At 37.2% G+C, this 13,909-nt stretch overlaps 1 protein-coding gene across 1 annotated transcript in view; it reads right to left on the bottom strand.

The window, feature by feature from the left end:
- Positions 1-13,909, bottom strand: part of LOC122807089 (serine/threonine-protein phosphatase 6 regulatory ankyrin repeat subunit B-like) — a 295,223-nt gene that overhangs the window by 44,928 nt on the left and 236,386 nt on the right. The window contains exon 4 of the mRNA XM_044078029.1: positions 13,093-13,221. Coding sequence (XP_043933964.1) covers positions 13,093-13,221 — 129 coding nt within the window. The remainder of the gene's footprint in view (positions 1-13,092; positions 13,222-13,909) is intronic.

Raw genomic sequence — 13,909 nt, 5'->3', positions numbered from 1 at the left:
CACAACACTGTAATGCCTTTTTCTGGTTTTGTCAGGTATAAAATTATATCATCTGCAAATAGAGCCAGCTTTTCTTGGCCAGCATACCAATTATACCCTTGAATTTCTGAGTCCCTTATTTTCTTTGCCAGTGGTTCTAAATATAATGCAAATAGCAAAGAGGAAAGAGGATACCCCTGCCTGGTTCCTCTGCTCAAGCAGAAATTATTAGGGAGGAGCCCATCAACTTTACTTTTCACCTCCGATCCTCCTAATCAACCTTATCCTTTTTTAGGAAATGCAAATACTTCCATTGCCCTACTCATAAAGTCCCAGCTTACTCTGTCAAATGCTTTCTCTGCATCAAGACCCACCAACTACAGTGGTATTTTCTTATATTCTGCATCCCTTTGGATCATCAATGTTCTGTTAATGCTGTCAAATGTTTGCCTCCCCTCCACAAAACCACACTGATCCACATCTATCAATTTTGGCATTATTTTTCCATTCTTTTAGCCATTATCAACATGAACACTTTATAATCATGGTTTAGTATTGAAATGGGCCTGTGTGAAGCTGGATCTGATGGATCTTTGCCCTCTTTAGTTATTACAGCTACCATTGCTTTCTGCCAGGATGTTGGTACGTCTCCTTCTCTTAAAATACTGTCAAACAAAACCTTCCAAATCTTCATCATTTTTTCCTCCTAGCTTCCAAACTCCCATAGGAATACCATCTGTTCCTTGGGACTTTCCTGTAGATTGGTTATACATCACAATTTTTATCTCATCTCCTCCAATCCTAACAGTTAATAACTGAGCCTCATCTACCTCTAATATTGGCAAATGTAATTCTTCCAAAAACATTTCCATTTGTATATCTTCTTGATTTCCATATTTCTCTGCGTTATACAGACTTTCATAGAATTTCTGAAACACTTCTAATACCTCTACAGGATCTCTTGTTACCTTCCTTGTTATATGCTCCCTAAGTTTGTTGACAGGCCTCTCTAGTTTCTGTTGCCAGAGTCATTGTGCTAAAAAGTTTTGTGCGCCATCATCAGAAAACAGTTGCATAACAGCAATCTTTCTAACTCATATATATTATCGAGGTAATCCTTTATTTTCTGCTAAGCATTCTGCAGTTGATCCTCTTCTTGTTCCATGAAATTTCCGCTATTCTGCAATACTTTAACATTTGTCAGTCCCTCTAAATAATTCTTAATTCTTAAACACAGCTCCCTTTCTTTTATTTCTACCCCATTTTTAAACTCCAGCTTAATTTTATCCCACTTCCTAGCTATATTTTAAGAAGTAATTTCTATCCTCTTGAATACTCCTGAATAATCTGCACTACCCATTCCTTAACTTCCTCTCTTTTCATCAGATAGGTGGGAAAGCACAAATGTCTCATTTTTATTTCATTACCCTGTGCTTTTATTTTACTTATTATTGATTTGAAATAGTTATTGGGTGCACATCAAAACCGTCAATTAAATGTACATGTTCCTGTGAAATGTAAATTCTATCTAGCCTAGTCCAGTTTTTATATCTTGCGAAATAATATGCAAATTAACTCCAAACTCCTATTACTAACTTCACATCTACCATGCCAAATCTTTTCATAAATTACTTCAAAAATCTACCCTCCTTTGTTATACTTTACCTTCTGGGCCCCCCCAGACACATCTTCACTGCTGCAAATCAAATTCCAGTCCCCACCTATAAGTAATATACCTTGCTGAAAACTTATTTATTGCTACCAGAATTTTTTTAAGCTCCACTATAGCAGTTTTAGGTAGAATATAAATACATGCAATTGTAATCATCCTCCCTTGACAGTAGCCCCTCAGCACTACAAATCTGCCATTATCATCTTTTTTATCCTGCTCTATCACTATTGGAGCTCCTCTTGCAATTAATATAAGTACTACTTTGCCCCATATATTCTGCTGAATAACCACACTGAAAATCTTTCTTTATCAAATTCACATGTTCAGTTCTTCCCAGTTGTGTCTTCTGTAACATAACTACTTGCACTCTACATTATTTAATATATTTCACTATTCTTTCTTTTTTTGTATTTATCTGTGATACCATTGACAATTAAAGACATTACAGAAAGCATCATTGTATTACAAAGTTATTATTCCCACCCTTTACATATAACACCTTTTTTGTTAAATGTCTAGTTCCAGCTTTTGTGTTACATGCATACACTGTTTGGCAGGTTGAAGTTTGTATAGTTGTTTCTTGTCATATGCATTTGAGCCTATGTCACACATTACAAAACTTTTTCGTTTTATTGAAAGCCCTCAAACAAAAAAAAAAAACAAATAACCCACTAAAACCTATTAATTTAATACTAACACAAACTATGTACATCTTCAAATAAGTTTTACCCTACTAATAAGAAAAAATGTTGCAAACTGACAGCCACACTCACAGACTTGAGTTAACCTAAAAGAAAGATTGTCCATGCGAAGATGCATGGTGCAGCCTGTGCTTCTACCAAGTGCTAACTGGTTTTGTCTTATCTTTCTTGCTCTCCCAGCTGTGAAAACCCCTGAATGCTGTCAGAGAACAATATCCCCAAGCCAATTTCTCTCTTTTTTTTTTCACAGCCACTCTCCACGAGACTGTAACCAATTTCTCTTTATCATATTGTCCCCATGGAGGGATCTACACTGATACATCAAAAGTCCACAATCCCAAATGTTATTTTCGCAAGATGAAAATAATGAAACTTAAAATCCCAAACCACAGACTTTTTTCCAGGCAAAGTAAACACTTGCCCATTATGGGAAAATATGCCCTTTTCCCCACTGTAGTGCGAACCCAGAGTTGGTATTATACAGTAGCTGGGGGGTGGGGGTGCAGTCCCCCACATCGGGGGTGTAGGTGGTGTAGCCCCCACCTAGGTGGGTTTCAGACCCTACAGTATGTATTGTGTAGTTTTGGGCAAGTGTTTACTTGCCCTTGGAAAATGTCCGTGGTTCGAGATTTTAAGTTTTATTTTTGTCTCATGAAAATAATGTTTGGGATTGTGGAACTTTGATATATCAAAGTAGATCTGCATGGAGACATGAGGACCAGACAGGCAATTTCTCATTATTAGACCGTCTCCATGGAGACATGAGAACCACACAATTTCTCTTTATCAGATTGTTTCCATGAAGACACGAGGGCCAGATACAGAATTGTTACTAGGCATACATTCATTTGCTAGAAAAAAGCCTCATAATATTCAATATTCTTTTTCATTTACTTGCTTTCTGTTAAAACTTGTTACTAAATCAATCTAAGGTCCTTGTTCCAGTCATTCCCCCATGAAAGAATGAGAAAAAGAGAAAAAGCACATTCCTTTTTCTTTTGTCATGCTCTTTTAACCAGGCTTTTTTTTTTTAACTGAACAATAAGAGATAGAGAAGGGGAAACAAAGGATTAAAAAAAACAGCAGCACCTATTTACAATCCCCATTACACTTAAAAATAACTGAGAAAACTTTACTTTATAGCATGCAAAGAAAAATATACATAGTACTATTAAGAAAAAAATGTTTTCTTTACCTACAGTTAACTTTCTCCCCTCTCTTCCCCTTCTCAAACCATTTTTCCAAATATTAATGACATGAAGTAGGGCATATACTTCCCACACATGTCCAGCAAATTCTGTAAAAGTCCAGTATTTCCAGGTTACTGGTTTTATTACTGTTCATCTCCATCTCTCAAATCCTGTCTCTGCTTCATTTCCAACATACTCTCTATTCTTCTAGTTAACTCTCATGCTGCCTTCCTTCTCGCCAACATTTTCCATTGAAACTGTGGAAAAGGTTTCACAGATAACAGTCTCTTTGTGGTCTTTATTTCCAGAAGAGCAAGAAGCAGAATCTCCTTTTGTTTCACAACTCACTTTTTGATGGATAAACATTTGTATTTCCTCCTTAGCATTTACTTTATCAAAAATGATTTTGGTCCTCCAAGGAAGATCACCTTGAAGACAGCTGGGTACAGCAGTTTGAATTCCAGACCTGCATCTCAACACTCCCTAAATAGTGAAATGAATTTGCACCTCTTCTGCTTGGTGTATGATGAGTAATCATTCTCTACAATGACTATGCGGTCTCCCACTTTTAGTACTTTGTCCTTCTGCCACAGTTTTGTCAGAATCAATTTCCTCTGCTGGTAGGATTGCAATTTTACTATTACAGGTCTAGGTTGCTTTCTCATAGCCAGGTTTGGAGCATACACATGATGTGCCCTTTCAACTAACAGCTCCTGCTATGGAATACCTGTCCAGTTGCTTATGTGTGCTTTCATAAAATTAATGTAGTCTGTTTCTTCCAGCTTCTCTGGTATAGCTAAAAATCTCAGGTTTTCCCTACATGCTCTGTCCTCTAATGCTATTATTTTTTGATACAGCTCTTGCTGAGCAGTCACACACAGCCTTTTCTTCATTTCAACCTCTGATTTTTGCAGCTTTACTACCTCATCTGAATATCTGTTTAAAGTTTCTTCCAGTTTTTTCCAGCCTTTCATTGTTTGTGCTGATATACTCCATCAATGTTTCATTTATTTTAACCAGGTCTGTGTGCAGTTGTCTTATATCTTCCTGTGGGTTACTGGAAGTTATGTCTGGAGGCTGCATTACTTTTTGATGAACAGCTACAAAAGATTCCCCAGTCAGTGTTTCTTCTTAAATTTTGTAGCTGATTTTTTTTCCAGGTGCTCTGTATTTCTTTTTTACTGGCATCCAGGTAGTACACTTACTAGCCAGTTACTGAAATTTACCCATAGGCACAAAAGTCTAGTGGCCTCTTCTGTTGAGTTTCTGTTTTCACATTGGAAGAGCAAGAGTTAAGATGTTACTCAATGTGAAGCCATCTTAGAAGTCCGATAAAAACATGTTTATTGATAGCCACAAACAATTTATATATAAGCATTTAAATACTGATATATATTTTTTTGCAACTTGATCCTCATTTCAGCTAGGTTTCCATTTCTCTATATATGTATGTGTACCTGTTGCCTGTAATTTATAAAAGTTGGTCTTTTTCTGATTTTTTAAAATTCCAGTTGTGTGTAATAGATCTTAAAAATGTAATGTTTGTAATAGATAGTAGTAGTAGTAGTTGCTGCAGACAGAATTTTAAATAGAGACAAATGCAAAAAGTGCATTCATTTTGGTAGAGGTCACTGCAGAGGAAAAACTAATTTTCCAGAGGTGCTGCAAAGTGGATGTCAGTGGAAAACTCTTTCTATGAGAACATATATTGAAGGAATTCACTTCCTAAAGAAAAAGTTTTTTTTTTAATTCTACCTTGAACATCTTATGTTTATTTTCATTAAAAAAAGACTTTTGTTCTTACATCAGGAAACTGATCTTTGATCTATATCTGAATGCTGAAGTAGTAATTGGTAGAAAAAAGAAAGAAACAACTAAAGGCTAAAAAGGATTTTTTTTCTTTTTTTTACTTCCATTTCATCCCACCAGAATTGAGCTTACTTATCTCATACTGATTTGTTAGTTTTACTTTTTCATGCCTTCCTTCCTTCCTTTGAAAGACAATGCAGGAATTATTATTATCATTCTGTAGGAGATTTTTTTCTACATACTCCCTAACACCTTCCTTGTGGACTCCTGACAGGTAAGAGCTGTGTTGCTCACATGAAGGTGTGTATATTACACCGACTCTCGTACACACACACATACACACACACACACACACACACACACACACACACACACACACACACACACACACACACACACAGACACACAGTTATCTAACTATAGTGCATTCCCCACTTGGTAAGTCATGCACCTGTCTCATTTCTTCATGCTAATTTGCTATATCCCCCTTCCACACCAACTCCTGCAGTACCCAGACTTACAAAGTGAAGCTGGGTTACTACTGTAGGGTTGCCAACCATCCAGAATTCTTCCAGACTGTCCGGAATTAAGGGACACTGTCCGGAAAACCAAGACTGCACTCTATTGTCCGGAAAAAATAATAACTTTACTTTTAATTAAAAAATTACTTTTTTTAGGGCGTTCTTCTTTAGGAACACCCTTTGCTTCTGGTCACACCGATGCAGAAGCTAAGATGATTTACATCTTTGTGTGCCTAGTGGGAGGAATTTGAATTCCAGAAGACATTTGGACTGTGCAGCAGCTGGAGACCACCATAAACAGTTGGATCGGACAAGTGAGAGATTTTCATGTGTGTGTGTGTGTGTGTGTGTGTGTGTGTGTGTGTGTGTGCGTGTGTGTGTGTGTGTGTGTGTGTGCGTGTGTGTGTGTCAGAGGGTTATTGAGAGTATAGTTATCTAATTTTACAATGCTGGGGTATAAAGTATGAAGCTCTGGGTTGTAGCCTGTATACAAGTTAAGGTGAGGTTTGTATCTATAGTAATGTCCTTAAAATAGAAATGAAGGAAATCAACAATTGTGTGAAACTGAGGCAATCGCTGGAAAAGACATGTTAGAAAAAGCTTGCTTGGTAGCTAGGTAAGAACTCATGACATTCTGACTTAGCTGAGAAATTGTTTGCTTGCTAACAGTACACTGAAGTGCAAAGTATCTCAGAATTAAGGATGTGTGGCCACAAACAAATGCCTGTAATTACTAAAACATCAGGATAATGTAGGGCAGTCATTCTTGAAGAAGGGGATTATTATAGCAATAACCCATGCCTGGGTGTGGGTAATGCTAAATTTACCCACGGTTGGCGTGGTTTGGTCCCGAGGGTGAAGCCCGAGGGACCAAACAAAGCCAACCGTGGAATTTAGCATTACCCACACCCAGAAGTGGTTATTGCTATTATAATGACATTATTTAAGAAAAGAAACTGTTACTTTTCTTAAATAATGGCATAGTATAATGCCTGTTTACTGCCCTTCCGCAGATGTCTGGCATCCGCGGCAGTTCTGATGTACTGCGCGCCTGCGCAGTACATCAGAGCTGTGGGCAAAAGCAACGGATAAAGCAAGATCTCAGTTGCTTTTTTGATGTCGCTATGTTAAATGAGTTTAACATGGCGAGACAGTTAAAATAAGCAACGGACATCTCCGTTGCTTATTTTAAACTGTCTCGCTATGTTAAACTCATTTAACATAGCGAGACACTAAAAAGCAACGGAGATCTTGCTTTCTCCATTGCTTTTTAAAACACTGTCTCGCTATGTTAAATGGGTTTAACATAGCGAGACAGCTTTAAAATAAGCAACAGAGATCTCCGTTGCTTATTTTAAAGCTGTCTCGCTATGTTAAACCCTTTTAACATAGCAAGACAGTGTTTTAAAATCGAAGTTATACTAATGGAAAAAAGTCCGGGCAACCGGACCTTTTTCCATTAGTATATCTCGATTTACAACGGGCACGCTGGCCAATCAGCGTGCACGTTTTGGGGGGCTCATGGTATAATAAAGCTGTTTTATCATATGCACAGTCTTTAAAGCCTCTAGATCTCTCTGAATGGCATCAACTGAAACAAAGTTGTATTTAGTAGAAGCAGTAATGAACTAGTATGAACATCACCACCAAGCAGCAAAAAGAGTGCCAGAAATGGTTATTATTGTCATACTTGTAAAATATGTAACAAAGACGGAGTTTGATGATGCTTTAATTATTTTTAACCAGGTATTAACATGCTCAGTTAGAAAGCTTTACCTGATGGTTGTAGGATAAGAAAACATCAGAGTGAACATACAGAGAAATAAGATGCTTTTTCCAGACTGCAGATAAACAAAAGGGGATATAAGTAAGTTACATAAAGGTATGAACCTCAACCAGCATTGTATGCAAAAAGATTAAAAACAAAAAGAAATGAAGGAAAGGAGACTAGTTGTAGAACTGAAGTCATGGGAAAAGCCGAAAAACACAACAACAACATTAAATGGTCTAACATTTGGTGGAAGGCTAAATATGAGGAGAAAATAGGAAGAATCAAACTTGTTGCCTCATGCTGCACAGTAAAGTTGCATTACAGTGCCTTTCTGTTTACTGTGTGTGTGTGTGTGTGTGTGTGTGTGTGTGTGTGTGTGTGTGTGTGTGTGTGTGTGTGTGTGTGTGTGTGTTTGCTTTTATACCAGATGGTAAAAATGTACAAAGTGTTAGCTGCTGGATTTGAATTTTGAAGAGACTTTGACCTGTGTACTCCATCTATCTTTCTCCTTCACTTGCACCTTATATAACCACTGGGTTCATAATATTTTATTAATAGCAAGTATTCTAGTTTTTGATTTATTATTTGTTTTGTTCAGAAAGTCTTATAAGAAATGTAGACTAGTTCTCCCGTGACCTCCATGTTTCTTACAGTTCAGGCTTTGTTCATATTTGCACTAAAAATAAGACCTAGCACATTAGGTTACATGCATGGCTAGAGATCTATTTTTATGATCATTTGTGTTAATTTTATTACAGTATTACTTAGGTTTATCTAAGTGATAGTGTCTTGCAATCTTGTTGTACCACCACTGAAGTTATTTTAATATTCCACTTCCAGCATATTTTTTGTTGGTACATCACTGGCTGGATAAGGCTTATGAAACTCCTCAGGTAATGACTATAAATAAGGAGGAATACAACCTCTAATGGCAATTCTCATAACCATATAATGTTCCAAAACAACTGAAGGACTAATTGTGCCAGTCTTTGGCATGAATACATTGGCATAGTATGCCTATCATATTGACCACGTTATACACCAAGACCTCTAGCATTATCTTTTTCAGGCCTGCTGTGTTAATATTGCCACACCTGCTTGGTTTACTTACTCCCAAGGTATCTTGCTCAAGTGTCATGCCATATAGTGTGGCTATTCAGTGCTATTTCTGCATTTTGTGGATGGCTTATTATGAGTGAATACCCAAAGGCAGGAAGTACCTCTCTCAGGTTAGTGATAGGTATAAGTTTTCCTTCCTTTTACACTCATTTAGTGTATATTCTGGATCACATTCATTTACACTATGCTTCCATAATGTAGTTCACTGGTGCATTATAACCTGGAAAGGCATCATGGAATAGTGGAAACTGACTGTGATAGGCATGACTATGCTTGAAATCCTGATGCCTTATGATTATTTGGTGTAGGCTTCTATAGAAAATCTCACTAAATTGTTTTCTTCTTTCGGCTTTTCCCAGTTAGGGGTCGCCACAGCGGAACTCTGGTCCGCTAATGATTGGTAGTAGATGTTGATGGTGCCAAGGTGCCAGCCTGACGCCCAACCTTCAACGAAGGCATGCCCATTCACGCATGTCTTTTGAATGTCACTCGACCGCGGGGAGGGCATGCAGAATCCACACAAAAGGCGCTCCAGCCAAGAATCGAACGTGAGAACCTCTTGCTGTGAGGCAACTACGCTACTGCTGCACCACCGTGGCGTTTGGCAATAATTAGATTTACAGACTTTTTTTACTTTTGAGAATGCATATTATTTCACATTCTCTTATTTTGTCAGCATCTTAAATTATAAGTATTAATATTTTAAAAAGTGTCCCTGATTATTTCTTGATTTGTCCCTGATTCTGGATGCAAGCAGTTGAGAGCTTTGAGCAGCAAACTAATTGTATTTTTATGAAAAAGATATAACCCTGAATCACAGTGAAAGTCTGTAATATTTTTTTTGGTATTTGCTGATGAACTTACATAAATTAAAATGTTTGCATGAAATACCAGCACTGTTGATTAGTGTGAATTGGTAGGTGAGACATCTTAGCAGGTAAAGAAGCCGAGAAGTATAAAAAAATGGCATTATGGATTGTTGATACTGCATTGTATTTTAAATGGATGGGGTTCTGCAGTGCTGAGTATGTCCTCCTTTGGAAGAGATGCCTTGTAACTATGAACTTGTTTTTAGTTTGCCATCCATTACCTATTGCAATATTACCAGCTTATCATTTTTTAATGTAATATAGGCAATTTATTCCTCAAGGGCAGCAGGCACTTCATTTGTAGCTAGAACACTGAAATATAACAGCAACCTTTTCATTAGTTACAGATCTCTTTAATTTGGAATTATTCAGATGACTTGTACTTCTGCAGAGATTGTGCATGTTGTGTCTTTCGGCTTATCGCGGTTAGGGGTCGCTACAGCGGAACTCCGGTCCGCTAATATTTGGTAGTGGATTTTTACGTACTGAGTTACCAGCCCTGACGCACAACCTTCAACGAAAGCACACCCATTCATGTATGCCTCCACACAGAAGACGCTCTAGCTGAGAATCGAAAGCGACAACGTCTTGCTGTGAGGTGACAACGCTACCGCAGCACTGCAGAGATTGTGCATATTGGCTGATATTGGTGGATTGTAATGATAGAACTTTGAGTGGCCTTATGTGGTTGAAATGTTCTGAATTGGGCAGTTTTTGTCATAATGGATTCATATATTTTGTTTCATTGTTTACTGGAAAAATGTTCAAAACTATAAACTTAAAACACGTACTAACAAGTGGTGCTGTATTATACAAGGGATATAATTTAATTATTATATATATTATAATTTAATACAATTAGGAGGGTGAATCAAAGAACTTTTGCATGGTCCTATAATGTGGCCTGTGATTTGAAAACAGCCCAAAGCTAAACTTAATCCAGCACTGGCCAGATACATTTTCTTTGAATGTGGGTTTCAATGCTGTTTCAGTAAATGTGAGTTTCAAAAGCAGAGAAGTTTTAATGCCAAGTCTGTTTTTCATAGTGAGAATGTATTTCTTTGTTTAGCAAATGTCTATTAGTGTTTATGCTATAAAATTTGAAATAAAAGGTTTAAATTAAATCCAAATATCTGTAATCATTGTAGAAGTAAAGCTGAAAACAGTATGCACACTGAGAGTTTGAACTGTGTTAATGACAACTGGGAAAAAATGGAGATATAGCCAAGTAATGGGACAATGCAATGGCTGCGTGGCAGGGGACAGGGATACCAAAATTACCTGCATTTTGCTTTCATGCACATGTCCAGAATTTTTGACATGTAAAGTTGGCAACCCTAGTTACTAGGGTTACAATCAGAGCTTCATCTCTCTGATGTGTGGAACCGGCCCTAAAATGAAACTTTAGTTTTTCTACAGAAGATTTTAAAACATACTTTCAGTGATTATGGGCCAGAATTGGAACTCCAACAAAAATGCATAACACACCAAACACAATTCTTCAAAGTACTGTTTCATTAAAAAGAGATACTGGAAAAAACACAAACATTTAATTTCACGTGTGGTTAATCCCCCACACCCTATATGTGGTGACTGCACTCTCCTCACATCCTCTGCTGTCCAATGTAATCAACTCTAATACTGACATATCTGAAGAGAAAGAAATCTCTCTCTCTCTCTCTCTCCCAAGCTGGGGAGCCCTGGAGATCATTGTCAATTTACTGTTGTTTTTGACACTATTTAAAGTAGTGAGACTTCTGCTTTGAAAGACATGGATTCTCATAGGTTCTCTGATACCACTCCTCACTGCATCTATATGCTTTAAAACAAGGAAACAATTTTAGGAATTACACTGTAACATTCCACAAAGCATATTGTTTAACTGTACTTCCTACATTCTAAGAGGTACAAGTAATCATGGAATTTCAGAGGTATTTAATGTAAAAAGATTTAGCAAGTTGCACCAGAAATTCAATGTCATTAACAAATACATTTTAGAGGGATCCAGTATTTATGAGTGAAGTACTTTATGAATTAGTTGTACTGACATTTGGTATAGGATAAAATTAAAGGTAAAGTGTCACAAAAGTTTATTAAGTAAATATGAGGGTTTCCAATAATGTCTACCTGTTCAGAAATCACAGCACAGAACTGTAGAAAATGTTTCCATATCCAGATGTATAGGTTCATAGGTGTATACTAGTATACTAGGCTAATGACTACAATGGCCCTTAAAAGGATAGCTGTGCAACAATTTTGATTTATATTTGATTTATAGAGGGTGATTTACTGACTGGCTCTGTCCATCAGAGTCACAGCAGCCAGACCAGTATTGAATTTCTGTGGTGCTTCAGTGAAGTCTGCATGTGAAAAATCATGCAACCCAGAGGAGGCTTAAACAGCAGCTACTAAACCATGTGGAAATTTAGTACCTGAAGAATCACATGGTGTGTATTTTGCATTTGGGGAGTAAGTGAGTTGCTGTATAAATGGTGAGCGTGGGGAAGAAATTGACCTACTTACTTTATTCTATTTATGTACTTATTTTGCATCTTTAAATATCTAAGCTCTAAACATTTTACTATTAAAATAATGATAATATTAATAACTGTATTAAAAGTCAATAGATAGGAATAAACAAGCAAATAAATGCGGGTATGCATGCATGCATACATACATACATAAAAAACTATTAAAATAAAAACTGAGATGGTGTCCCAGAGATTACATTGTATTTCAGGAGCATCCTAAAGGAGACCTCATATTTGCATGCACAAAACAAGAAGATGGCAGATATTAAAGAACCTAGCAACATAGACAAAACAAACATAACCAAATGCCACAGAAATGGCCCCTGAAACCTACTTGATGATCTAAGGTGCCCTGCTGGTGCATAAACCACCAGCTGCTGCTTTAAATAAGTGAGACCCACGATATGAAGGGTATGATGGGGAAGAGGTGACTGTCAGTCAGTGCAGATACTACAAAACTGGTATTGGATGCTGCTGAACTCTGCATCCACTGCATTAATGTAAGGTTCCCACCCATAGGCCCAAGGGAAAGGGAGTTGCAACAGTCCTTTATCAGGGGATACCAGTGGCTCACATCACTAAGTCTGAGGATAAAATCTGGTGACTCATTCAGGCTATGTTCTTAAGATGGAAAATAAGGTATCTTAATGATGGCTGAAACCTGGCTCTAAAGTGTCGCCCTACCATCAGGAAACATTGCTACATCACATAAGTATCAGACTGCAATCTGTTTCACCTATATAATGCATGGGGGAGTGGAACAGATGATTGTGGCATATATTAGCATCACCTCACTCTTGGCTACAATGAGCTTTAGTCAGTCCTGGGGTATCTGCTGAAGGACAGAAGAATGTGTGTAACTGAAGATGTTGTGCTACACAGAAACTAAAATAGATTGTTGTTATAAGAAGACCACATATAAGAACTTACCTTGTTTCTAATGGTTATCTCTGCTTCAGCTTGCACTAAGAGTTGTATGCACTCTATCTGCCCACTGCAGGCAGCCAAATACATGGGTGTCACACCCCAGTTGTCCTTCAGGTTCACATCAGCACCATGCTGAAAAAAAAGGAGTACAAAGACAATGAGAATACAAGAAAAAGAAAACATAAATACTGAATCATTGGGATGCTATCAAGGCTAATCGATAAATAATGCAACACAGTAATTGTTCTCATAAGAGTCTTTACAACCTGTACTCCCCAAAAAGCAGTTTCAAATACTATAAGAACTCACAGTAACATTCCTAATATTCTTTTCATTCAGCTGTATGTCTTTATAATGGCATTCTTTGCACTTGTCGCCCTCCTAGCACTAATGCATCTTAGAACTCTTGTACTATTCTCTTCAGCTCATGAAGATGATGGAGATGATGGTGTGGTGCAATAATCAGCTTAAACCCTTAAACCCAGACCCAGTGAAAATAATAATGTTGTGTTCTGAATTCATTTTTGGTTCTAATCTTTCTTGTTTTCCATTTCCCATACTAGTTTCTTCACCACCATCTCTATTTTGGATTGAAAACATTACTAAGGGGGAAAAACTCGTACACTAGTTTTAATATCCTAACAGTTCTCTCTATCATATGTTTTGTTATAGCAGAATGACTGGAAGGCTTCCTACATGTAACAAATCTATAATATTCCCACAGCAGTTCTTAACCACAAGGTACTCATAGCCCCTATATTCATATATTCATTTCAGCATTAGCTTACCATGAATATTTTTTTCTGGTCATTTTTCTCAC

This window comes from Protopterus annectens, chromosome 7.part0, assembly GCF_019279795.1.
Source record: "Protopterus annectens isolate FY-2018-M chromosome 7.part0, PAN1.0, whole genome shotgun sequence".
Classification (NCBI taxonomy): domain Eukaryota; kingdom Metazoa; phylum Chordata; order Ceratodontiformes; family Protopteridae; genus Protopterus; species Protopterus annectens.
Note: the sequence above shows the minus strand (reverse complement) of the source record. Positions and strands in the feature narration are given on the sequence as shown.